This window comes from Populus nigra, chromosome 15, assembly GCF_951802175.1.
Source record: "Populus nigra chromosome 15, ddPopNigr1.1, whole genome shotgun sequence".
In the NCBI taxonomy this organism is placed as follows: domain Eukaryota; kingdom Viridiplantae; phylum Streptophyta; class Magnoliopsida; order Malpighiales; family Salicaceae; genus Populus; species Populus nigra.
Genome location: NC_084866.1, coordinates 12,739,218 through 12,764,837, shown reverse-complemented (window position 1 = coordinate 12,764,837; position 25,620 = coordinate 12,739,218). Strand labels below are relative to the sequence as shown.

The 25,620-nt window shown below is 29.6% G+C and overlaps 1 protein-coding gene across 1 annotated transcript; it reads right to left on the bottom strand.

The window, feature by feature from the left end:
• Positions 1 to 5,690: 5,690 nt before the first annotated feature.
• On the bottom strand, positions 5,691 to 15,717 carry LOC133674285 (cuscuta receptor 1-like). Its single transcript, XM_062095331.1, has 8 exons — positions 15,336 to 15,717; positions 15,028 to 15,183; positions 14,777 to 14,851; positions 13,656 to 13,811; positions 12,393 to 12,548; positions 12,185 to 12,259; positions 11,067 to 11,222; positions 5,691 to 7,980 (listed from the first exon to the last, which is right to left on the bottom strand). Exons 1-8 carry the CDS (start codon positions 15,700 to 15,702, stop codon positions 5,834 to 5,836), a joined length of 3,288 nt encoding a protein of 1,095 aa, XP_061951315.1. The 5' UTR covers positions 15,703 to 15,717; the 3' UTR covers positions 5,691 to 5,833.
• Between the last annotated feature and the right edge of the window lie 9,903 nt (positions 15,718 to 25,620).

The window sequence follows — 25,620 nt, the reverse complement described above, 5'->3', positions numbered from 1 at the left end:
CACATCTGAAGAGTGTTAACGCTTATCTCTGGGACACAACATCCCCCTTCGAGCGTATCAACCATGCTCGGTTCGGAATGATTCATCAAGCCTCACATCAAGGCTTATAACACCCCCTCAAACAAAAATTTCTATTCCCAAGTGCGACAGTCATTATCTGAGTATCTCAATATGATCACGAGCTCACCACTCTTCCAAGAGTCTACTCATCCCGGAGTTGCGTTTGCCCTCTGTTCCACCCTAGGAACCACGCCTTACTTCTCCGTGAGTCTCTCGCTGTTAGACTCAAGAGTCCAGGTAGCTTTCCATCTTTACCTATGGGGATAGCCCATTAAAGGTTGATCCATATATGTCTTGATACTCTGAGTATTACAATGCCTTCACCGAGCTCACCACCTTGACAAGAGTCAACTTATTCCTGGAACCTATGCATGCCCACTGCTCATTCCTAGCAGTCGCGTCTTAATGCTCCACAAGTCATCCACTTATTGTCCAAGAATAATGTCTTCTAGCTCATTAATCTTTAGCATGGGGGCAATATCCATGAAAATCAATCCTGCATTTGTCTCTGTACTCATCATAGCCACTTCATTGGCTATACATATGTCCACTCATATCTAGCCATCACATTGACTCTAGGGTGTTTTGAATTGGGCTCATATCGTGGCCCACACACTTTCTCCTCAGGTGTCTCCGCTCGTCGTCATTTGACGGTCTAAACTGGGGCTCCTATCATGGCCCTCACACCTTCTCTAAGGTGTCTTCGCCCATTGTCATGGGGCGGTCTGAACTGGGGCTCATATTAAGGCCCTCACACCTTCTTTAAGGTGTCTTTGCATTTCATAAGCAGTCATATCCTCCTTCAATTGAGATGCTTCAAAGTGGCTCTAAAAGTTCTCTACCACCATGTGCACTATGGGAGAGATTACTGCCACTGATTACATAGAAAGAGAAAGTTGTGGTATACTCCTCGCAATCCTCCACCTTGATTTCTATGTTTGGAGCTTCTATGTCTTTTTGTTTGACAGCTCCACCTACATCAACTCTCTTTGGTGTCTTCGCCTTTCATCATAGGCAGTCGCCTTTTATGATATGCATTTGCATCCCCTCAATTAGGTGCTTTTACAACAGCTCTCTTTCCAACCTTACATGCATTGGAAAGATTTTTACTTGTTGTCTTCATCAAGAGCACAAGAGACTTCCTGTTGTACAACTTCTACACAGTCTCTGCTTTGAGCTTCATCTGAGAACTCTTCTTCTCCTTACACTTGTTGTCTCATTACAGTACCTTGTTGGATCCTATAGGTACTCCTGCACAATCTCCGTGTGCCCTAATGCAATTTCTGTTCTCCAGATTCTCTCTATTCCTTGCTTATGTTTAACAGCAACTCATCCTGTCACAACACCTGTCCAAGTCAAAATAGGGTGTCAATCTTTATCCCCTTGTTGTATTTCTCTTCCATTATCAGGGTCTTCATCAATTTTCCCTCGAGAAATCACAGTCACCAAATCTAACTTTTTTGGAGAAATCACCACTCCATTAGATCCTTGAGCACACGGAACCCAATTATTCCCTTATGCCATCATCCTGTTAGTCTTCAACCGTTTCATTACAAACTGCTATATATATGAAAATAGTACCGTATGGATAATCCTTCCACTAAGCAAGTTCCCAGGAAAGATTGGAGGGGTCACACTAGTCTCGCTTAAAACCCAATCTCCTAGATAGAACTTCTTAGGCCATATCTATCCATCGTACGGTCTTTCCGTATATACAACCATTTGCTAGCTTTGTCCCGGCTTTCCTTTACAAGTGATCTGGAATATACTGGTTTAATACATGATTTATCAACATCTAGCGAGACTACTAGTTCTTAGATTCGTCAAGATTGGTCTTCGTCAAATTTTCACTCTGCACCTCTAATTGTCCATATGATCGGGTGTCCAGAGTGTCCCAATTTTGCCTTCTCTCAAAGCAATTCAAATTTTTCCCACTTAGCAGTTCAACATATGTAATTGGGTAAACATGTGCACCTTCTTCTTCTTCATCTCCATCGACCACCATGATGACCTTCAGATGCCTCCTGATCGGGCAATCTCTTTTGTTAATTCACCACCACCACTTTCAGTCTCAAATATCAATGATCAGACCATGCCATTACATCCAGAATGATCAAATTAGCTGGAAACAAGTCTGAAGTCATCCAAATCGCATTTCAGACGGCTAAGATTTGATCAAAACAATTTTGGCATGATGAACGGTCTAGATTCAATCTTAGATCCGGTTGCACGTAGGATCAGCTACACTAGATCCTATCTCTCAGCTCAGCTTAACTCGGCTCGCGACTGATGACGTGTCAGCTGACTGGATGCTGATATGGCATTCCAACTATGCATGCTGACGTCATCATTACATCAGGCTGATGTCATCCCTTGCATGCCTACTGTGCATGATGGCGTCATAATTACATCATGCTGATGTCATCCTTATCCGGGTTAGCCACGTGGGTCGGGTCATCTGGTATTCGGGTCGGGTCAACCTATCTGGGCGAAGAATATGTGTGTGACACGTGGCGCGCGACTGTGCACGTGGCCAACCACCCCCCCTGCACGTATGACCGTTTCGACGTCCGATTTTGATGCGGTTTTCACCAGTGGCTTCGTCTCTTCCTCCTCTACACAGTGGTATGGTCAAAACACAATTTTGACAACTTTTATTTTTGAGCAAAAATCAAACACCACTTTAAACCATTTGCTCTGATACCAATTTTTGGGGAATTCGGCTCCCTAGCGCGGATCAGTGGTGTACTGATAGTTGCTCAAAAGAGGCTAAGCACACTGAAACATAATATTTAATGTGGTTCGGCAAAACCGCCTACATCAACGGGAGAGGTTCATTTTATTATAGATAAATAGAGAAAGAGTTACAACACACATGGAGGAGGAGGATCACTTCACTCAAACTCAACTCCCAACTCTCATTGCTGCACTTGCAGCTGCTGCGATGGCAGCTTGGTTGCTGCCATTGCAACCCCTCTTTCTTTTTTGGTCTCTGCTGCACTCACTGCACTCTTATGCTCACTTTCATCTAGTTCTTTAACGCATGCCTCTATTTATAGGCATCTATGGCAACTCCTCTTGCTCTTTTATCAACAATAGTGGTCACCTAACATTTACCTACTTTGTGACTTTTGGTTGCTGCACCAACAACTCTTTTTTACAATGGATGGGTGCACATGGTTGGTGCAACTCCAGCTGCAGGCTCTTGACAATGGCAACCCTCTCCTGAGTAGGGCTGCTACCACATAAGTGGCAATATCCTAATAGTTATATCATAAACCTGCGTCTTTCATAATAGTACATAAAAATTGAATTATTCTTATAACTAACTTTTTTCCCCTACAAATCAACTGGTAAAAAAAGGAATTGCCAGGTCAAACTAGCTAGGGTTGAGTTTGATTACTATGAACAATTGAGGCCAACCATCATCTATTAATTTTTTTTAACTCAAAATTTAATTTTAAAGACATTAATTATGATCACTTGTCATGAAATATTAAGAAAAATTATGAGAAATAGAGTTTTTATAGTTAGGAATTTAGTAAAACATTGCTATTATAAAGAAAAATATAACAAACAACATATATAGTCCTCTAAAATGTAAGAACCCTGCTTCATTCCTTCAAATACATGAAATTATGCCCGCCCTTGCAGGGTTTTTTTTTTAAAGAAAAAAAGATTGTTTTGAATTAGTATTAGAGATATTTCACTACTAAGTCTTGCAATCATTTTCTAGGTGGGAGCTGAATTTAAAGGAGGCACTTGGATGCAAAGCTTCAACATCCAATTGATTTAGAGAGCTAGCCCAGCAAAAGCTTGGGCAATGCATTACAAGTCCTGGCACCATATCCTTATGCCTAGTTTCTGAAGTTGGGTTAAAGGTCCAGAATGTTTTTGCAAATCAGGTCTGCACCAAACAAGTCTTCATTTTACTCATTGATTTGATGATATCTCTCACATAAAGTTATCAGTATGATTCCAAGAGTGGATTTTCAATTAGTAAGATTTATTAAATCAATATGTATTAGAACATATACTAGCCTTGTTGTTCACACTTCGTTATAGGACAAGACTATAAAATACCCTAAACCCTACCACTAAAAACACCCTAAACTCTGACTCCTAGAAAATCCTAAACTTTAACCCTTAAAATATCCTAAATTCTAAACCACTAAAAAACCTAAATCTATAATACCCTAAACCTTAAAAAAATATTCCCTGCCAAACCCTAACTTTAACCCTTAAAATACCCTACCCCTAAAAAAACTCTTAACCCCTAAACCTTAACCCTTGAAATACCTTGAATCCTATACCACTAAAAAACCTTAAATCACCACGATACCCTAAATCTTAAAACCCTAAACTCTAAAAAATTCTAGAACCTAAATCCTAAAAAAATCCTAAATTATAAACTCTAAAAACTTTTACCCTACTAACTTTTAAAACACCCTAAAACTTAAAATCTAGCCCTTAAAATACCCTAAACTATAAACCACTAAAAACCCTAAACCTTAAAAACATAACCCTTAAAAAAAATCCTAAACCCTAAATATACTAAGCTCTAAACTCTAGCCTCTGAACTGTAAACTCCTAGAAACAGTTAAATTTTTTATCCCTTAAAAAATCTTAAACTCTAAAAACTATTAAATCCTAAAATCTAACCTCTAACATACTTGATCATTGCACAAAATATAATGTAGTTTTAGTTTAGTATTTTGTGGTGCCAGGAGTTTTTTAAAAGTAATTTTTATTGAAAATATATTAAAATAATATTTTTCGGTTATTTTTTGTATTAATACATCAAAATCATTAAAAAATAAAAAAAATCAAATTAATATTTTTTAAAAAAAAAACTTTTGAAAAACATTCAAAAAAAAATTACAAAACTTTCAAATATTATCTTCATATACAGATATTCATCATCCAAATCAAAATAACCACGTAACACTCCAGAATATAAATGTAACTAGAAAGTTTTAGTAAATGCCTTAGATATTCATTCCAATGAAACCTATACACCCATTCGATAGTAAAATTTAATTTTATCTCATCATATTAATAGCATATATTAACACTTAATACATTAATCAACACTGCAATTAAGTTTTCAAAACAAATAACACTTTATAGAGAGCCTACTTATATCTATATTAAGTCTCATCTCAAGAAGCACATCACACAAACTCGGAACTATGACCTTTCACATTTTTAAAACTATGAAAATATTTATTGGATATATAACATTTATTTTGTTGATTATTTTGTTGATTAATTATAACTCTAGATATAGAGAACTAGTCTACTCTCATGATATCTCACCAACATGACCCTTCATATTTTTTTATAAAAGAAACCATATTGTAATTTTATTAGCTGTAACACTAAAGTCAACATAGCACTGCATATATGTTCAAGCAAATACTCAATAAAAAAATCAATGCATAATTATTGTCTTTTCCATGCCTTGAGTCTTGGTATACTAATTTCTCTTTAACGTATCAAAAGTAAAAAGTTTAACAAATCTCTAATTCAAAGATAGGTGCAACTATATAACTACTAGAGAAATTAGTCTTCGAAACATAATCGAAAATAAATGATTTGCTTCATTGCAACCTTGCTTGGCAGTGAGGTAAGAAAAAAACAGAACATTATTTGTAGGATGGCACAGAGTGTTTGAACATATATTAACACCAATTATAAAGATTGGTTTATTGATGAATCACAACTTGAAAATGTAAACACTAAACACAGTATACACTAAGCCAATACCGTTTTAGACACAAGGCTGAAATCGTCTGAACCTGGCTGGCACAGGTAAATTGTCCACAAGAACGTAATAGCAATTATTGATGCTCTTCCCAATAAAGTAAAACCATGCTTGTCTCCAATGTGGGTTTATATACAGAACTGCACCTATTGCCAACAGGACCATGATGTATGCTACTGAAAATGTCACATAGAAAGCCTCCATATCAATAACGCCATTTTCTTCTTTTTTATGAGTCTGAGACCTTGGCAGTGGTGATGGTGGTATTGCTCCAGTACAATTTTTGGCGAGTGGTGGTCCACAAAGCAACGGATTTCCCTCATAGCAAGACTTGCTGAATGTTGAGAATTGTGCAACCATCTTTGGCGTTTTGCCAGATAAGTTATTGTGGGCTACACTGAAAGCAGAAAGGAAGTTTAAGTCGAGAAGCTGGGGAGGAATTTCCCCGTTCAAGTTGTTGTAGGAAAGATCCAGAGTTTCAATTTCCTTCAGGTTTGAAAATGTAGGTGGTATGGGACCTGTTAAACTGTTATGGGATAGATTCAACAACTTAATGTTGCTGAGGTTTCCAAGCTCAAAAGGAATCTCTCCTGTCAAATTGTTGCAGGAGAGATCGATACCGGAGATGTAAGTGAGGATGATTCCCTTGAATGAATACGATATACTCTTTGTTGTAATCTCAACAGATTTATTAACAGAAGGATCTTCCAAGGGCATAGGAGCATATGCTGGCGGCATATACTCAGGAGCATATGATGAAGGCATAGGAGCATATGCTGAAGGCATAGTAGGAGCACTGTCCCATTCCCTATACCACTCGCTTCTAGGATGTAGGCATGGAAGAATATGACCACACAGATTATTATGAGAAAGATCAATCAAGCTTAATTTCTTTAGTTCGCACAGCTGTCTTGGGATTTCACCTTCTAGATTATTATAACCTAAAAGAAGAAAGCTTAACTCTAACAAAGAACCAATTGACTCGGGAATGCCACCTTTAAAATAATTATGGCTAATATCTAATCTCTTCAGCGACAGACAACCATCGAGCGCACCAATCAGTGATCCTTCTAGTTTATTTTTTGATAAATAAACTTCTATCATCATCCTTGAAGAACAAAAGTTGGATGGTAGAATTCCAAAAAGATTGTTCTCTGAAAGGTCTAAATATTGAAGAGAAGACATATACCCTATCCATCTCGGTATCTTACCAGATAAATTATTGAGACTGACATCCAATGCTTGCAATGCAGAACAATTAGATAAGCTATTCGGAAGAATCCCGGTTAACTGATTCCCTCTTAATATCAGCTCGGTCAAGTATGTTAAGTTGAAATTTTTCCAGAAAAGCTGGCCTTTCAAATAATTATTTGAAAGCATGATAACCTCTAATGATAAACAGTTTTCCACCAACTGCTCAGGTATGTTGCCTGACAAGCCATTGTTGGACAAATCTAAGACTTTCAAGAGGCTCATATTGTTGATCGAAGAGGGAATGCTACCATCGAAATCATTTCTGGACAGGTTCAAAAACACTAACCTCGGGAAACATGCTCCAATTTCAGTAGGAATTTGATTGTGGATGTGATTTCTCGATATATCCAAATGTGACAGTCTCACAAGGGAATGATTTGCTAATTGGAAAGATCCTGAAAGGGAATTGTTGACCAAATAAAGCTCTTCGAGTTTTGTGTTGTTTTGTAACAACCAGCTCGGAAATTCTCCTGTCATTTTGATGTGTGAGAGATCAACAAATTGAAGGTCATGTTGATAGTACAGGGATTTCGGAAATGTCCCGCCGGATCCAGTATATGCCAAAGAAAGCCTCTGTAACTGGAACCTTGGAATTAAATTGTGTACCAGCTCTGTTGACTGGTATAATTCATTACGGTTACCATTCAAATTCTTGAGGTTTGAAAGGTTAAAAAATGGGCCAAGTGAGATTGGGATTTGGAAGTGATTGTGTGAAAGTCTTAGATCTTGAATGGACGTGAGACTTCCAATGGGACTCAATGATATATTTCCAGTGAAGTTGTTGAAAGAGATATCTAAAACTTGAAGATTTGTCAAATTCGAGAAACACGAAGGCAAAGAACCTTTGAGATCATTGTAGCTGATATCTAGTTCCTGGAGATGCTTTAACTCACAAAGGCCTGCAAATTATCCATGTTAAAAGAAATTTAGCATACAATAATGTAATGGAAAGTGTAGGATCGTACAGAGGGCGAGCAATATTATAGGATTAATGAAGGCTCTTCTTATATGCGAGGACTAGGAAACTATTACTAAACTAGTTATATGACTCTGCATTGAGGTAGTAATATAATATTGTGGTTGTTTAATTATTCACATGTAATCAATTTCTTAATCATTTGATTATATTTGAAATTGGTTTTAAGAGATTTTTAATTGGTGCTTAGTATCAATTTTTAATTTTTTCTTATTAATTTGAAATTGGTTTTAACAGATTTTTTCCTAAAACTAAAATAAAAAAAAAAGTAATAAAATTATATATATAATTTTCTTGATGCATTTAGAATGACATTCTTATTACTCTAAAGAGATACTATTGTATCAATTGATTTTGTAATTTTATTAAGAAAGAAAAAGCATAATTAACAAAATAATAAAGTTTCAAAAATTACATAATCCAAATCCTATATTGTCATAAACTTTAAAACAACTTGGAGGACTTATTAATAATGATTGAATTAGTGTAAGAGATGATTTTCTTCATTATTATTATTTTTACATTTTATCTAAAAATATCTAATATAAATTTTAAATAATTCAATTGGTTTATGTGATAAGATAAACTAAATTCAAACTATTTATTTAAAACCTCTTCTCATATTTTTCTCTTTTTTCACCGTTGGCATAAATATTTTATTTTATCTACTTTTTGTCAATACACAGGGCAAAAGAAACCCAATTTACATGTTAAATCTTTTATTTTCATGGTTTAATGGTAAGAAATATCCTCAAACTAGTTTGAACATCGATCAAAATTAAGTTCTCTGCATACGTCCCCACACCCTCACATTGTGCATTCATATAAATTTAATACAAAATATGGGTTTAGGTTTAAATATATTGACTATTAAACAATTCATGCCTTTCCCATTTAATAGACTTAGAATTGCATCTTGTGTGTGTGTGTGGTTATTTGGCCCATATTTCAATGCCAGTTGTATATTTTTAAAAAAGAAAATTAGATATGCAAACTATTTTGATGTGTTTTTTTTATATAAAAAAATCAAAGTATAAATTGAAAAGTTTATGCAAGTATATCTAAATAAATAAATCGATAATTATCCATATAAATAAATAAAAAAAATCGTTAACAATAACTAGAAGAAAACTTGAAAAATTAAAAAATAGATGTAGATCAAAATATTTGATCTCGTAAAATGAAATATTTATCAAGTTGTATTTATTGAATATTTTTATTAAAATCAATAAAAAGATAATAGAAATAAAAACACATGTGAAATTGATTGAATAAAATAAAATAAAAATAATGCTATTTTTAAAAAATAATATAGAACGATAAAATTGGAAAAGAAAATGAGCAAGAAAAAAGGATGTTGAACCACATTAACTTTAAAACTTGTGACCTGGGTCATTAGTTTAGAAGTACCATAAATAAAAAAATCACGAAACTCGATCCCTGACAAATCAAAAGCTAAAGGATGAAGCTAAGAAAAAAAAATCAATTACAGAAAAGGATCAAAATTAAAAAATTATAATTAAAAAAATAAGGGTGAAAATTAAAATAAAAATAAATTAGAGGGCAAGCAAAAATTTTCAATTGGGTATTAAATTGAAAAGAAAAATAACTTTCACAAATAAAAAAACAAATCAAAATAATGATGGTCAAATTAAAAAAAATAAAATAACCTAAACCTCGATTGAAATTGAAAACTAAAAAAAAATTAACAAAAAAACTAAGAAAAAAAATAGAAATTAAAAAATAAAAACCGAATTGAAAACAAAATATTTGACAAATTGTAACTGAATGAGTAAATGGAAAAACAAAATTATAAAAGAAAATAGAAAGAATAAGGATTATTTTCCATTGATATGAAAAACAAATATATTAACGTTGTTCATATATTTATCTAAAGAAAAAAAATCCATATCCTTATTATTTTAACAATATACTATTAAATATTCCTAATTCCATGTATTAAATATTCTTTTCTTATATACATGCTTAGTTCTTCTAATAGCTTGACAAAAATGCTACGAGTCCAAGATTAACTTAATTTATTCCTATCGTTTGAGTAAATTTGAGTTTAATAAAATAAGTTATTCATATTAATAAAGCAAAAACATAGAGTAAAAGATTATAGTTAGTAAACTATTCTAGAAAAAACATGTGAAAGATGATTACGAGATAATTATGTAAGTGTTTTAAAGTAATTAATTAAAGTAAGTGTTTTATATGAAAGCACAACAAAACCAAATAAATTTTAGAAGTACTATTAAAAATACATATCCTTATTATTCTAATAATAAAGTATTAAGAATATTTTAGAAAACAGATAATAGTTGTGGAAGTGTGTTGCTAGTAGTAATTATTAAAAGGGATTTTAATTATTTTCATGTATAATATCAGTTTTGATTATTTAATTCCAATTAACGAGGTAGTTTCGAGACTATATTCTAAAATTACAAACAAAAAATAAAATAAAATCATCTTATCACTTGTAAAAAAACTAGTAATATATATATTAAAAAAAAGGAATATATGTAGGCATGTAACCTTTCGTGTCTATTAATCCGTCCAACTGATTATAAAGATATAGATGCTTGAGAGATGAAAACCCTTCGAAGAATGATAAGATGCTATCATTGATTCTATTGTAGGCTAAATTAAGACTTTTCAATTTGTTAAGCCTGAGTGGTCCTTCATAACCGGCATGATATTTATAACAAGCGATTACTGATTAATTTTAAAAAAATTAATTACATTTTAAATCCTAAATATTCATTTTTATCTTCAAAAAATTTAATTAAGAAACAAGTCTTTGATTTGAAAACCAACTACATGATTATCACTCACGTCAAAATCTAAGTTAAGAAAACAATACAAAAGAGTTAATATAAAACCTTTAGGCATTTTATTCTCAAATTGAAACTTATAGGGATCAATTCATAACTTAATATCAAAGAATAGAACATTTCAACTCTTTTTCAATTAGTTATGATAATGTGTTTGTGAGGGTCTAAGTACCTTTCATGTTTATTGATCCTTGCAACTGGTTGCCATCAAGAGACAGATATTTGAGAGATGAAAGCCCTTTAAGGGATGATAGGATGCTATTGTTGAAGTGATTGTCATTCAAGTAAAGAACCTCTAATTTGTTAAGCCTTGATGGTCCTTCAGAGCCTGCAAGATATTTATAGCAAGCGGTTAATGATTAATTTCAAAATCAATTACATTTCAAATCCTAAATATTCATTTTTGTCTTCAAAGAATTTAATTAAGAGACAAATCTTTGATTTGAAAACCAACTACATGATTATCACTCACGTCAAAATCGTTAATTATTTGAAATATTGAGAAAAAAATTATAGGTTAATCCTATGGTTTGGTATCAAACTAAATTTAACAATTACGATTCATCACCTAATTAGAGCGCATAAATTATATTTTAAAGTGTTTGTTGTTTGAAAATGTATTAAAATGATAATTTTTTTTATTTTTTAAAATTTATTTTTAATATTAGCACATTAAAATAAAAAAAACATAAAAAATAATTTAAAATAAAAAAACAATAGAGAAACGATGGTTCAACCGCAACACCAATTAAGCTCCTAGTGCTTCTTTGGCATTGAGATTTAATATGTTTTTCATCAAAATTTGATTATTGGTTTTTGCTACAAATTAATTTTTTATATTATTTTTAAATTGTTTTGATGTGCTGATGTAAAAAATAAATTAAAAAAATAATTTTTGATAATAAACGAGAGATTTATATATTTCAGCTACACATGTTACGATATTTTTAGAAATCCTAAATATATTTTTAGAAATCCTGAATATATTAAGAATTTTAATATATTTAAAGGATAACAAGAAGCAGATGACAGGAGAGCCCTTTTACAGGACCATGCATCCAAAGTCACCGGAGATTAATAGTGAATGTTAGAATGAACTGGTTGAGAATCAAGCCGGTATTGAGTACTGCTTACAATGACACCTCCTAGCTTTGGATTACCACTAATTTAAATATATGATTGAGACCAAGTGTGTTCCGTTATTCAAAAATCAAAGACAAACACATACAAAAAAAAAGAGTAAAAAAGAGAAATAAAATAGTTATCAAACGACCTTTAATTAATTGATACCTGTTAAGGCTATAAAACCGTGGATCCTATTTCCAACCAGTGATAGCACCTCCAAGTTGCTCAATGAATCAAATTCTGAGTTAAGAAAAGAATACAAAAGAGTTAATATAAAATTTTTAGGCCTTTTATTCTCAAATTGAAACTTATATGTAACATTTCGACTCCTTTTCAATTAGTTCTGATGATGTGTTTGTGTGGGTCTAATTACCTTTCATGTTTATTAATCCTTGCAACCAGTTGCCATCAAGATACAAATGTTTGAGAGATGAAAGCCCTTTGAGGGATGATAGGATGCTATTGTTGAAGTAATTGTTGCCTAAATGAAGACTTTCCAATTTGTTAAGCCTTGACGGTCCTTCAGAGCCTGCATGATATTTATAGCAAGCGGTTAGTGATTAATTTCAAAATCAATTACATTTCAAATCCTAAATATTCACTTTTGTCTTCAAAGAACAAGTTAATTAAAAGACAGATCTTTTATTTGAAACTATAGGTTAGTGATTATCACTCACGTCAAAATCGTTAATTATTTGAAATATTGAGAAAAAAATTATAGGTTAATCCTATGGTTTGGTATCAAACTAAATTTAACAATTATGATTCATCACCTTATTAGAGCGCATAAATTAAAATAATTTTTTATATATTTTTTTAAATTTATTTTTGATATTAGCACATTAAAACAATAAAAAAAATAAAAAAACAATTTAAAACAAAAAAAAATAAAAAACAATAGAGAAACGACAATTCAACCACAACATCAAATAATCTCGTAGTGTCTGTTTGGCATTGAGATTTAATATGTTTTTCATAAAAATTTGATTATTGATTTTTGCTTCAAATTAATTTTTTATATTTTTTTTAAATTGTTTTGATGTGCTCATGTAAAAAATAAATTTAAAAAATATTAAAAAAATAGTTTTTTATACATTTCAAAATAAAAAATAACATTTATTGTACTTTTAGACTCCCCAGTTGGTTAACTTATCAAACCACTCGGAGTTAATATTTTTTTTATAGTAAACGAGAGAATTATATATTTCATCTACATAATCCTTTTAGAAATTCTGAATGTATTATGAATTTTAATATATTTACAGGATAGCAACAAGCAGATCACATGAGAGTCCTTTTACAGGACCATGCACCCAAAATCATCGGAGGTTAATAGTGAATGGTAGAATGAACTGGTTGAGAATCAAGCCGGTACTGAGTACTGCATACAATGACACCTCCCAGCTTTGGATTTTCCCACTAATTTAAATATATGATTGAGACCAAGTGTGTTCTGTTATTTAAAAATCAAAGACAAACAAACAAAAAAAAAGAGTAAAAAAAGAAATAAAAAAGTTATCAAACGACTCTCAAATTGAAACTTATAGGGATCAATTCATAACTTCATATCAAAGAATAGAACATTTCGACTCTTTTTCAATTAGTTATAATGATGTGTTTGTGAGGGTCTAAGTACCTTTCATGTTTATTAATCCTTGCAATCTGTTGCCATCAAGATACAGATGTTTGAGAGATGCAAGCCCTTTGAGGGATGATAGGATGCTATTGTTGAAGTAATTGTAGCTTAAATCAAGACTCTCCAATTTGTTAAGTCTTGACGGTCCTTCAGAGCCTGCGTGATATTTATAGCAAGCGGTTAGTGATTAATTTCAAAATCAATTACATTTCAAATCCTAAATATTCACTTTTGTCTTCAAAGAACAAGTTAATTAAAAGACAGATCTTTTATTTGAAAACCAACAACTCTAGGTTAGTGATTATCACTCACGTCAAAATCGTTAATTATTTGAAATATTGAGAAAAAAATTATAGGTTAATCCTATGGTTTGGTATCAAACTAAATTTAACAATTACGATTCATCACCTAATAAATTATATTTTAAAGTGTTTGTTGTTTGAAAATGTATTAAAATGATAATTTTTTTATTTTTTAAAATTTATTTTTAATATTAGCACATTAAAATAATAAAAAAAACATAAAAAATAATTTAAAATAAAAAAACAATAGAGAAACGATGGTTCAACCGCAACACCAATTAAGCTCCTAGTGCTTGTTTGGCATTGAGATTTAATATGTTTTTCATCAAAATTTGATTATTGGTTTTTGCTATAAATTATTTTTTTATATTATTTTTAAATTGTTTTGATGTGTTGATGTAAAAAATAAATTAAAAAAATAATTTTTGATAATAAACGAGAGATTTATATATTTCAGCTACACATGTTACGATATTTTTAGAAATCCTGAATATATTTTTAGAAATCCTGAATATATTAAGAATTTTAATATATTTAAAGGATAACAAGAAGCAGATGACAGGAGAGCCCTTTTACAGGACCATGCACCCAAAGTCACCGGAGATTAATAGTGAATGTTAGAATAAACTGGTTGAGAATCAAGCCGATATTGAGTACTGCTTACAATGACACCTCCCAGCTTTGGATTACCACTAATTTAAATATATGATTGAGACCAAGTGTGTTCCGTTATTCAAAAATCAAAGACAAACACATACAAAAAAAAGAGTAAAAAAGAGAAATAAAATAGTTATTAAACGACCTTTAATTAATTGATACCTTTTAAGGCTACAAAACCGTGGATCCTATTTCCAACCAGTGATAGCACCTCCAAGTTGCTCAATGAATCAAATTCTGAGTTTACAAAGACAAGAGTTAATATAAAACTTTTAGGTCTGTTATTCTCAAATTGAAACTTATAGGGATCAATTCATAACTTCATATCAAAGAATAAATAGAACATGTGCGTGTCTAACATTTCGAGTCCTTTTCAATTGGTTGTGATGATGTGTTTGTATGTATCTAAGTACCTTTTGTGTTTATTGATCCTTTCAATTGATTGCCATCAAGATCTAGATATTTAAGAGATGAAAGATCTTTGAGGGATGATAGGATGCTATTGTTAAAGTAATTGTAATACAAAACAAGAACCTCCAATTTGGCAAGTCTTGATAGCCTTTCGAAACCTGCATGCATGCACGATTTCTAGTTAGTTGATAGGGTATAAAGCTAAAAAAAAATTATTTGATTAATTAAAAGAATAAATCGATTTCAGTTTATATATGTTCATTTTCGTGCTAAAATTACGAAAGATGAAGTCTTTAATGAAGAGGCAAACCTTCATTCGCAACACAGCCAGCTATGCTATTTCCAGTCAAGTCAAGAACATTGAGTTCTTGGAAGGGAAGAAATATAGATGCATTTAGGTACCAATGTTCCATAGATGAGGACCAAATTCGAAGATGGATTTCGACGACTCGTCTTGTAGTGGAATTGCTGCAGGTAACTCCTTCCCAACTGCAACAGAGGGCATCTTTTCCCCAAGAGAGTACCGGGGATGACTTAAGATTTGGGTTTTCACCAAAGGAAGTTTTGATTTGCAAAAGAGCAATTCGTTCTTCCTCCAAACACGCTTGTGATAGAAGCATGGCATTAATCATCATTATCACCGCCACTGCTGGCAGAGAGAACCTGTTGAATCCCATTTGTACCCCTCTGTTTCTGCTTGAAATTAATGTATCAAATACTTGTTAGGAGCCAAAGGCTCTTTATAGGGGAGAGCACCATGCATTGCCGTCCGGCGGGCCCATCTTTGATCAAGTGGATCTTTTATGGAAGGTGACGTAAGGTTCCTCAGTCCATCAATTTCCATGAAGTTTCAATATTTGTTTTTGTTTTAGAACAATGTAAAATTATTACTCTTAAATAAAACTCGTTTAATCTTAAGACTTGCAGAAAACCATCAATATGTTGCAACTCATTTTTAATTTAATTAATTATTATCAAAGAACAAGAAAGTATTTTGATCTTTTCCACAAGAATCTACACAGGCAGTCATCAAACTAACGATGGCCATTATATAGAATTTTTCTTTTCTTTGTTTCTTTGCTGGTCCGGCTAATCGTCACTTGTAAAGTTACATGCAGTTAAAAACTCAGGTGTACTTGTGATTCGATTAATCTGGTAAATTTTAGTTTAAATTTGGTAAAAATTTCTTTGATCTTTTTCTTTTTTTTAATTAAAATAATGTTATTTTAAAGTTTTATTTAAAAAAAAATATTTGGATTAATTCTCCTGACTTACCCTGAATCTAAACCTTGCTCGTTATTAACTCTCATAATGTATTTAATAACTCTGATATTATTTAAAAACTTAAAATATTAAATGAGATTATATGAATAGTTTTATATTAAATCTATAACATTATATATTATTTAAGAAATTGTTTGAGGTTGAACTGTCATTTTGTTATTTAAAAAAAATTATTTTTTTGGCGTATTGTCGAAACCTGCCAGTGACAGCAATAGACATCAAGAACAGTGACAGCAAGAGGTTCATTAATTCAATGGTCTCACGTTTGACTGTCATTATCGATGAATACCTAACACGTTGCTTTTACTCTTCCCTTCGCCGCCTTTTGAATACCGATGACTGGCATTATGCGACTCTGAAATATATGTATAGGTAAATTGATAAGAATAAAAGTTAAAAGAAAATTACCGCCAAGGACATTTTAGTGAACTGAGTATTAAACTATAACTAAAAGGAATCAGTGTTTTACTGTGAATTGTACTGTGCAGTCCACAGTAAAACACTGATTCCTTTCTTAAGCTTTTTTTTTTTTAGTTTATCTAAGTTTTTTTAGTTTTTTTATGCTTTTTGGAATTTTTTTTTACTTTTTTTTATTTTTTTTAATTAATTTTTTTTCATTTAGTTTAGTTTGTTAATGTTAAATTTCTTTCTATTTAGTTATTAGACTTTCATGACACATATCCTGAGTTTCACGGGTTAACCTGGTTTCACGAGTGAACCCAGTTAATTCCGGGTTGACCCGTCAATTTTTTAAACTATAACTAAAAGGAATCAGTGTTTTACTGTGGACTGCACAGTGCAGTCCACAGTAAAACACTGATTCCTTCCTTAAGCCGTTTTTTTTTATCTAAGTTTTTTTAGTTTTTTTTATGCTTTTTGGGATTTTTTTTACTTTTTTTTATTTTTTTTAATTAATTTTTTTCATTTACTTTAGTTTGTTAATGTTAAATTTCTTTCTATTTAGTTATTAGACTTTCATGACACATATCCTGAGTTTCACGGGTTAACCTGGTTTCATGAGTGAACCCAGTTAATTCCGGGTTGACCCGTTAATTTTTTATTATTATTATTTTCATAAATATTTTTGTTTAATTTAGTTTGTTAATGTTAAATTTTTTTTATTTAGTTATCAGACTTTCATGATACAAATACCGGGTTTAACAGATTAACATGGTTTGACGAGTTAACCCGAATTTTTTTCTTTTTAATTAATTTTTTTTGTTTAGTTCAGTTTGTTAATATTCACTTTTTTTTATTTAGTTACCAGATATTCATGACACAGATCCCGGGTTTAATGAGTTAACTTGGTTTGACGAGTTAACATGAATTTTATTTTATTTTTTGCTTTTTTTTTTCTTTTTAATTATTTTTTTCGTTTTGTTTAGTTTAGTTTGTTAATGTTAAATTTCTTTCTATTTAGTTTTTTTCTTCTTAGAGGTTTTTTTTCTTTTTAATTAATTTTATTTAATTAATTTAGTTTCTTAATATTAAATTTTTTTCTAAGTAGTTCTCGATTGATGCCTTTAGTTTTTTTTTATGCCTTTGACTGTGAACTGCACAGTGCAGTCCACAGTGAAAAGGCTGATGTTTTTTTTAATTAATTTTTTTTGTTTAATTTAAATTGTTAATGTTAAATTTTTTTCTATTTAGTTATCAAACTTTCATTACACGGATTCTGGGTTTGACAGGTGAACCTGGTTTGACGAGTTAGCCCAGTTAATTTTGGGTTAACCCATTAATTTGTTTTTTTCTTTTTAACTATCAAGCTTTCATGATGCAAATTCAAGGTATGACGGGTTAACCTGGTTTGAAGGGTTAACCCAATTAATTCATATATATATTTTTTTTTTCATTAGTTTTTTTCTTCATGTTGGTTTTTTTTAACTAATCTATTAAATTATCACACTTTTATGACACAACCTTGCAGCCAGACCCATGTCAAATGTTATTGGGTCTGGTATTGCAATCCAGACACTTTTATGCTAAGGGTTAACCCAAGTTTAATGTTATTATTAATATTATAAACATTACTCTTGGATCAAGCGTTGCAACCAAATCTGAGACTCTTGGGTATAACTTTGCAAAAAAGCATTGGACATGGGTCTAGCTGCAAGGTTGTGTTATAAAAGTGTGATAATTTAATAGATTAGTTAAAAAAAAAAACATAATACTTTTAGATCTTAACTATTTTTAAAATGCAAAAAATAATTGACCCGTGGCATCGCGCGGGGCATGTAACTAGTAAAAATATAGAACAGGGTCTTTACTTTGGAAATATAGCATTATATCTGAAAGTCTGTTATGGAAAACTGGATTTCTTACCAGTCTCTTCGTCATGTTCTAAAATGGTTTAATAGGCTTGATGAGATTATGTTGGTACAGCCCACCTCCTCATGTTTATATATATAATTGGCAGTTTTATTCTATCTCTACAGCCAATAGAAGAGTAAGGGGTGTTTGTCGTTGAATTTTAACATACATTTTATTAAAATTTAAAATTTTTTTTCTTAAATTAGATTTTTAATCAAGGTTTGATCTTGTTTCGTTTCTAAACGACTGTGAAGGCATGAAATATTTTAATTTTTTTAAATATTCCTGTTCAGTCTACATCTATCAGCCGTGGTGTGTTGGCAGTTGAATTCCAATATCACATCAAATGGCATAGTTTTCCACGTACAGTAGTCTTTTACATTTTAAAATATTATTCAACATAAATAAAATATATGTAAATCACACAACTATTGTGCAAATACATAAATTACATTGTGCAATCCAAAAACACACTTCACATTGAGCGTAAAGACCACTTCATTGGTCTATTTTCCAACGCCTTAATTTAGGGGGGAAAACAACTGAAAGCCAGCCATAAGAATACACTGATAGCGTCCACTTGCATCATTTTGCATTTGTCTCGAATTGATTGATATTTATTTATTTATTTATCATCTTTTAGTTTGTATTAATCTCTCAATTTATTTATCATCTTTTAGTTTGTATTAACCAACAATAATAAAAGAAAATACAAAAAAGAACTGCTTAAAAAGTTGGGAATAGTAGTCCTCTGCCCTCTAGCAGCCTCAGTTTTTTTAGTTTCAGAGAAAGATATGTAATTAATTACATATATAAATTGTTGGGTTTTTTTTTTTATTTTATTTTTTGGCTTTGAAGCCCCTCGTAAGTGAGTCATGGGTAATAAAAAAAAAGACACAATAATCTTAAAAAAGGATTTTTTTTAATAAAATAGGATTTTTTTATTTATAAATTAGTATATTTGAGAACAAAGACATAGATTAAATAATAGCGCTATTTTCAATAGCATAATATAATTAGTTGTGGTACGGAAAATAATGTAATCTTAAAACATATATACAAAAATAAATTAAATTAAAGGTGTTTTATTTGCGACAAATCTTGGTATAAATAAATATTTTTAAGCGTTGTACCACTAATAAAAGTAGTATAACGTGTTAAATTCTTATTGATTACGCTGTACCGGTAGTATAACCGTGCTTTTTTCTAAAAAAAAAAACAAAAAATATGCGACTTTTATTTTTTATTTTAAAAAGAAAATAAAAGATTATGTTGTTTCTACTCTTCACTTCGCCTTAAGAATACCGATGAGTGCCCTTACCCCACTCTCAACTATATGCATTGGTAGATAAAAAAAATCAAAAATAAAAAACCCTGCCACGAAGGGTATCCATTGAATTAAGATTACTTTTGATATTGTAGTAATAACTTTTTAAAAATTTATTTTTGATGCTAACACATTAAAATAATTTAAAAATATTAATTTTAAAACAAAAAAATAAAAGATTTTAATTTAAAAAAATAATTTTAAAACACAAAAATAAATTGATACTAATTATAAAAATAAATAAAAACTAGTTATTGGTAACTAGAAATTTTAATTAGTATTCAGAATTTTATATAAAAAGCGTAATAAAAAAATAACATTTATTCTATACTTCCTATCAAATATAAGTAGTTTAATGTTTGAATTCACAATAATCCTAAGCTTAAATTTTTTCCTAAACTATTATATTCATGATAAAATGGTCATCAACAGTAAGATAATGATTTAAAATAAAACCTGACGTGTCACTTTAGAAATATAGGCATTAGATCTAAAACGTTGGTTATTGAAAATTGAGAATTAACCCTTTTTTATCATGTTCTAAAATAGAATCGTGATCTACCACACACATTCAAAAACTGGGAATTGGCTCGTTTCTTGGACATGCTCTAAAATTGGATTATATTCATATTTATTTTGCTTTTTTTTTTCATTAGTTTTTTTTCCTAGCATAGATTTTTTTTTCTTCTCTATTTTTTCCTTTTTGATCAATGTTTTTTAATTTAGTTTGTTAATATTAAATTTCTTTCTATTTAGTTATCAGACTTTCATTACACGGATCTCAGGTTTGACGGGTTAACCCAGTTAATTTAAGATTTTTTCTATGTTTTTTTCCTTTTAATTAATTTTTTTTGTTTAATTTAGTTCATTAATATTAAAAAAAAATCTATTTAGTTATCGCACTCTCATAACACGAATCTCAAGTTTGATGGGTTAACCTGATTTGGCGGGTTAACCCAGTTGATTCAGATTTTTTTCTTTTTTTTCATTAGTGTTTTTTCTTTCAATTTTATCTTTTAATATTGTAAGTATAACCAAAAGAGATCAACCGTTCACTGTGGATTGCACTGTGCAAATCCACAGTGAAAAGTAGATACCTTTTAGTTATAGGTTTTTTTGTTGTTTTTTTCTTTGATTTTTTATTAATATTTTTTTTTGTTTAATTGAGTTTGTTAATATTAAATTTTTTTTATTTAGTTATCACACTTTCATGACATAGATCTCAAGTTTAACGGGTTAACTTGGTTTGACTGGTTAAACCAGTTGATTGAATTCTTTTTCTTTTTCTTAAGTAGTTTTTTTCTTCTAATTTCATCTTTTAATATCAATTTGATTAAGAATTAAACTTTATGATATATTTTGTTTACTTTTCATTAGATTATTATGATTTTATGAGAGGATTTTATTGTGCCCCTCCTCACAAAGCACTATCATTAGAATAATGCTTTGTTTTGTTATTTTTTTCTTTTAAATTAATCTTTTTTTGTTTAATTTAATTATGTAATATTAATTTTTTTTCTATTTTGTTATCACATTTTAAAGCTCTTGAGTTTGGTGTTACAATCAAACTCACTTAAACTTGAGTCATGCAAGTTTAATATTATTAATATTACTTCTTAGTCAAGTGTTATAGCCAAATATAAAACTTTTGAATATAATTTTACAAAAAAAAAACATAAAACTCTTAAATTTTAATTTTTTAAAAAAAAAATTATATAAAAAAAATCGATACACAGCATGGCGGAGGCCAAGCAACCAGTGCCATAATTAAACTTCGTTGCATAAAAGAGGAGATTTAGACATTGACTTGGAGCCAACTGACAAAATGAAACCAAGGCTTGATCTTGTTTCTTTTTTGAACGGCTGTGAAGACATGAAATATTTTGATTTTTTTAAATTTTCCTGTTCAGTCTACATCTATCAGCCGTGGTGTGTTGGCAGTTGAATTCCAATATCACATCAAATGGCATACTTTTCCACGTACAGTACAGTCTTCTTTCTTTGGCTTATTGGCTAGTGTTGGCATTTGCATCCATCGACATCAATATTTTATAGTGACACCAAGAGGTTGACTATATCCCTTTTGTTTTTATATTTTAAAAATATTTTTTAAAAAATTAATTTTAAATTTTATTTATTTTTTTACTTTAAATTAATTATTATTTTTATATTTTTGGATAGTTTTGATGTATTAATATTAAAAATAATTTTTTAAAAATAAAAAATATAATTTTAATATATTATACCACCTTTGAATTAAAAGTTATTTAGATGGCTGTGTTTTGGATTGTTAGTACGTTTTACAAAAAAGGGTTTCTTAGCCTTAAGAATACCGATGAGGGCGCCATTACACGACTCTCAGATATATGCATCAGTAAATTTACAAAAATCAAAAACCCTGCCACGAAGGACATCTAGGTTAATTAAGAATCGTTTAATTTTGTCGTAATTATTTTTAAAAATATTTTTTATTTAGAAACATATTAAAATAATATATTTTTATTTTAAAAAATATTATTTTTAATATTAGCATATTAAAACAAGTTGAAAATATTAAAAAAATTAATTTGAAGCAAAGAAAAAAATAAAAAAAATTTATTTTAAAAAATACTTTTAAAATAAAAAAAATAAACGGGTATTAAGTATAAAAATAAATAAAAACTAGTTATTTAATTAAGATAATTAGAAATCCTAATTAGTACAAAGGACCGATTATTTTATAGAAAAAATAACATTTATTCTATACATCCTATCAAGCTTAATTGTTTTTTCCTAAACTATTATATTCATGATAAAAGGGTCATCAATAATAGGGTAATGATTAAGAATTTGTCTTCCTCATTTTAGAAATATGAAGATTAGATCTAAAAAGTTGGTTATAAAAAATTAGGAATTTATCGATCTCTTGGGTTATATTCTAAGATAAATTTGTGGTCTCTCATACACACTCAATAATGAGATTATATTGATCTAAAAAGTTGGTTATAGAAAATTAGGATCTTTAATGGAATCTGACATGAAGTGTGTTCCTCAATCCATCAATTTCCATGAAGTTTCAATTTTTGTTTTAGAACAATATTGTAAAATCATTACTCTTAAATAAAACTCGTTGAATCTCAAGACTGGCAGAAAACCATCAATACGTTGCCCCTGATTTTTAATTTAATTAAAGAGAAATATGATTGTTTTTAATCTGATTAGAGAGAAATCTGATTTTATTTTATCAATACGTTGCTCCCTTGTGTTCGATAGCTTCATTGAAAATCAATAAATAAAAATGCATCATCGTGTTTGTGCTTCGTCGTCCAATAAAATGTAGACATTGACTTGGAGTCAACTGAGAAAATGAGCAACCTTTGCCTCTCTAGAAATAAATTTAAATTAATCCTCCGCCTTGCTAATTGTTGATAATGAATAAAGGCAGAGTGAAACAAATCTTGATTCAAGAACTGTGTATCTTCGGAGTGTATTGACAAATATCACATCAAATGTCATAGTTCTCCACGAACAGTAGAGTCTTCTTTCTTCGGCATTTGCATCAATGGACATCAAGAACAGTGACAGCAAGAGGTCCATTAATTCAATGGTAACACGTTTGAGTGTCCCTCTCCAAGGGCGGCTAGGAATTTTTACTCAACTATTAAATAAATATATAAATATTTTTTAAAATTAATTATTAATTTATGTATATTAATTTTTGAAGTTAATAGAAAAGTTTTAATTTAAATACATTATCCAAAACATTAAAAAATAAATTTAAAAATACATAAAATTAAAGTGAAAGTAAAAATAAACTCTTTATTGAAATTACATCCTTCGATGTTTTGTGGAATATAATTCATCTATAATCGAATTTGAATCGATATTCTAACAACCCCTCTACCGGGATAAAATAATAATCTCATGTCAACTAGAAAATAAAGTAATTAAATTTTTTTCCTCTCTTAATTCATCTTTCATTCACTTGATTCTTTCTTAAATTAGTGTTTTATAAGTTGGAATTTGTAAATTTACAAGTTATTCTCTTACTTTTCTTTTTTTTTTCTTAGATTTTTTTTATATTTTCCCTTTACTTTTCTCTATTACTTTTCTCTATTAATAAAATCTTAACCCGGATTATAACCCACCCAAACCTTTAACATGCCTCCACCTTTGCCCCTCTACCTGTCACGTTGCTTCCACTCTTCCTTTTGCTTTTGTTTATTTCATGGTACATTTTAATGAAAAAAACCTGGTTTATATTTACACAACTATTGATTTTTAAAATATTTATTATTTAAAAATATATTAAAATAATATTATTTTTATATTTAAAATTTTATTTTAATATTAAAACAATCTAAAAACATAAAAAAATTAATTTTAAATAAAAAAATAAAAATAAAATTATTTTCAAAAACACTTTTAATACACAAAAATAAACGGACACCAAGTATAAAAATAGATAAAAACTAGTCACCTAGTTAAGGTAAATAAAAATTCTAATTAATATTCAGAGTTTTATATAAAAAGTTGATTATATAATTAAAAAAACAACATCCATTCTAACTTGTTCTCACTGGAATTATCTTTTCACTTCTCCTTATCCTCTATCTTCTTATTCCTATCTATTTGTATCCCTTTAGACTCACATAATGTTCAATTTTGATCCCTTTTCTTTTTTCTTGTTGTCATTTCACTTCCTGATTTATTTATTGTTTTTTTCAATTTTCTTTTTTTAAACATGTTTGAAAAACAAGAAGTTAATATGACAAATTCAAGTTTCATAACAAAATTTAATCCAAGTTCCATGAGATATATATGTGATTAATATCGGACTCTCACCCACGCCAATGATATCATTTATCATTTTTTAAGTTGTGTTTGGTAAAATATTGAAGAAAACTATTAAATGAGTAAAATTCGATGGTAAAGTGTTAAATATGTAAAAACAATATTAAAAAGTAAAGGGCTGAGTATGTTGGATAATTGAAATAATACTATACTTGTGGTCTAAAATAAAAATGAATAGTTACTATTAAACTTAAAAATAAAGGGAAAGCACTACAACCAATTTAATTACCTATTTTTTAGGTATAAAAGCTTGTTTGATATTGTAATAATAATTGTTTTTTTAAATATTTTTTTTAAATGCATTGAAATAATAGTTTTTTTGTTATTTTTTAAGATTTATTTTTTGTATTAATATATTAAAATGACCAGAAAACACCCAAAAAAATTATTTGCAAATCTAAAAAAAAATCTAAATTAAATAAGAAAAAAATATAAATCAACTAGAAAAATATTATAAATCATGAACAATAATTTTTGGGTCTTAATTATTTGAATGCCTTTTTGACCTTGAATGGTTAGAAAAAATTAATTTCTAAAATCTTTTAAAAAACTTTCAGTTCAATCTGACATTTATATTTATATTTAAATAAATAATGTGTTTAGAAAAAAAAAATACTCTGTATCAATTATTTAGCATCCAGTCTCATTGTGTTCGCAATGAGGGGCTAATATTATATGTATATGGAACCATAAATTATAATATAAAGATTTACGATATTGAGAGTTCTTATAAGAGATTTCAAATTCAAATTTGTGATTTTTTTTAATGTTGAAACTCTATTTTTAGTATACATTATAGCACTTCATGACATGCTTTTGAGACTGTAATCTCGTTTATACA

Coding starts and splice junctions, on each gene's coding strand:
- LOC133674285 (XM_062095331.1), bottom strand. CDS start 15,702: ATGGGATTCAACAGGTTCTCTCTGCCAGCAGTGGCGGTGATAATGATG. Junction 14,852..15,027: donor AGGATCAATAAACACAAAAG/GTACTTAGATAC, acceptor TTGTAAACTCAG/AATTTGATTCATTGAGCAAC. Junction 13,812..14,776: donor CGGTTTTGTAGCCTTAAAAG/GTATCAATTAAT, acceptor AATATCACGCAG/GCTCTGAAGGACCGTCAAGA.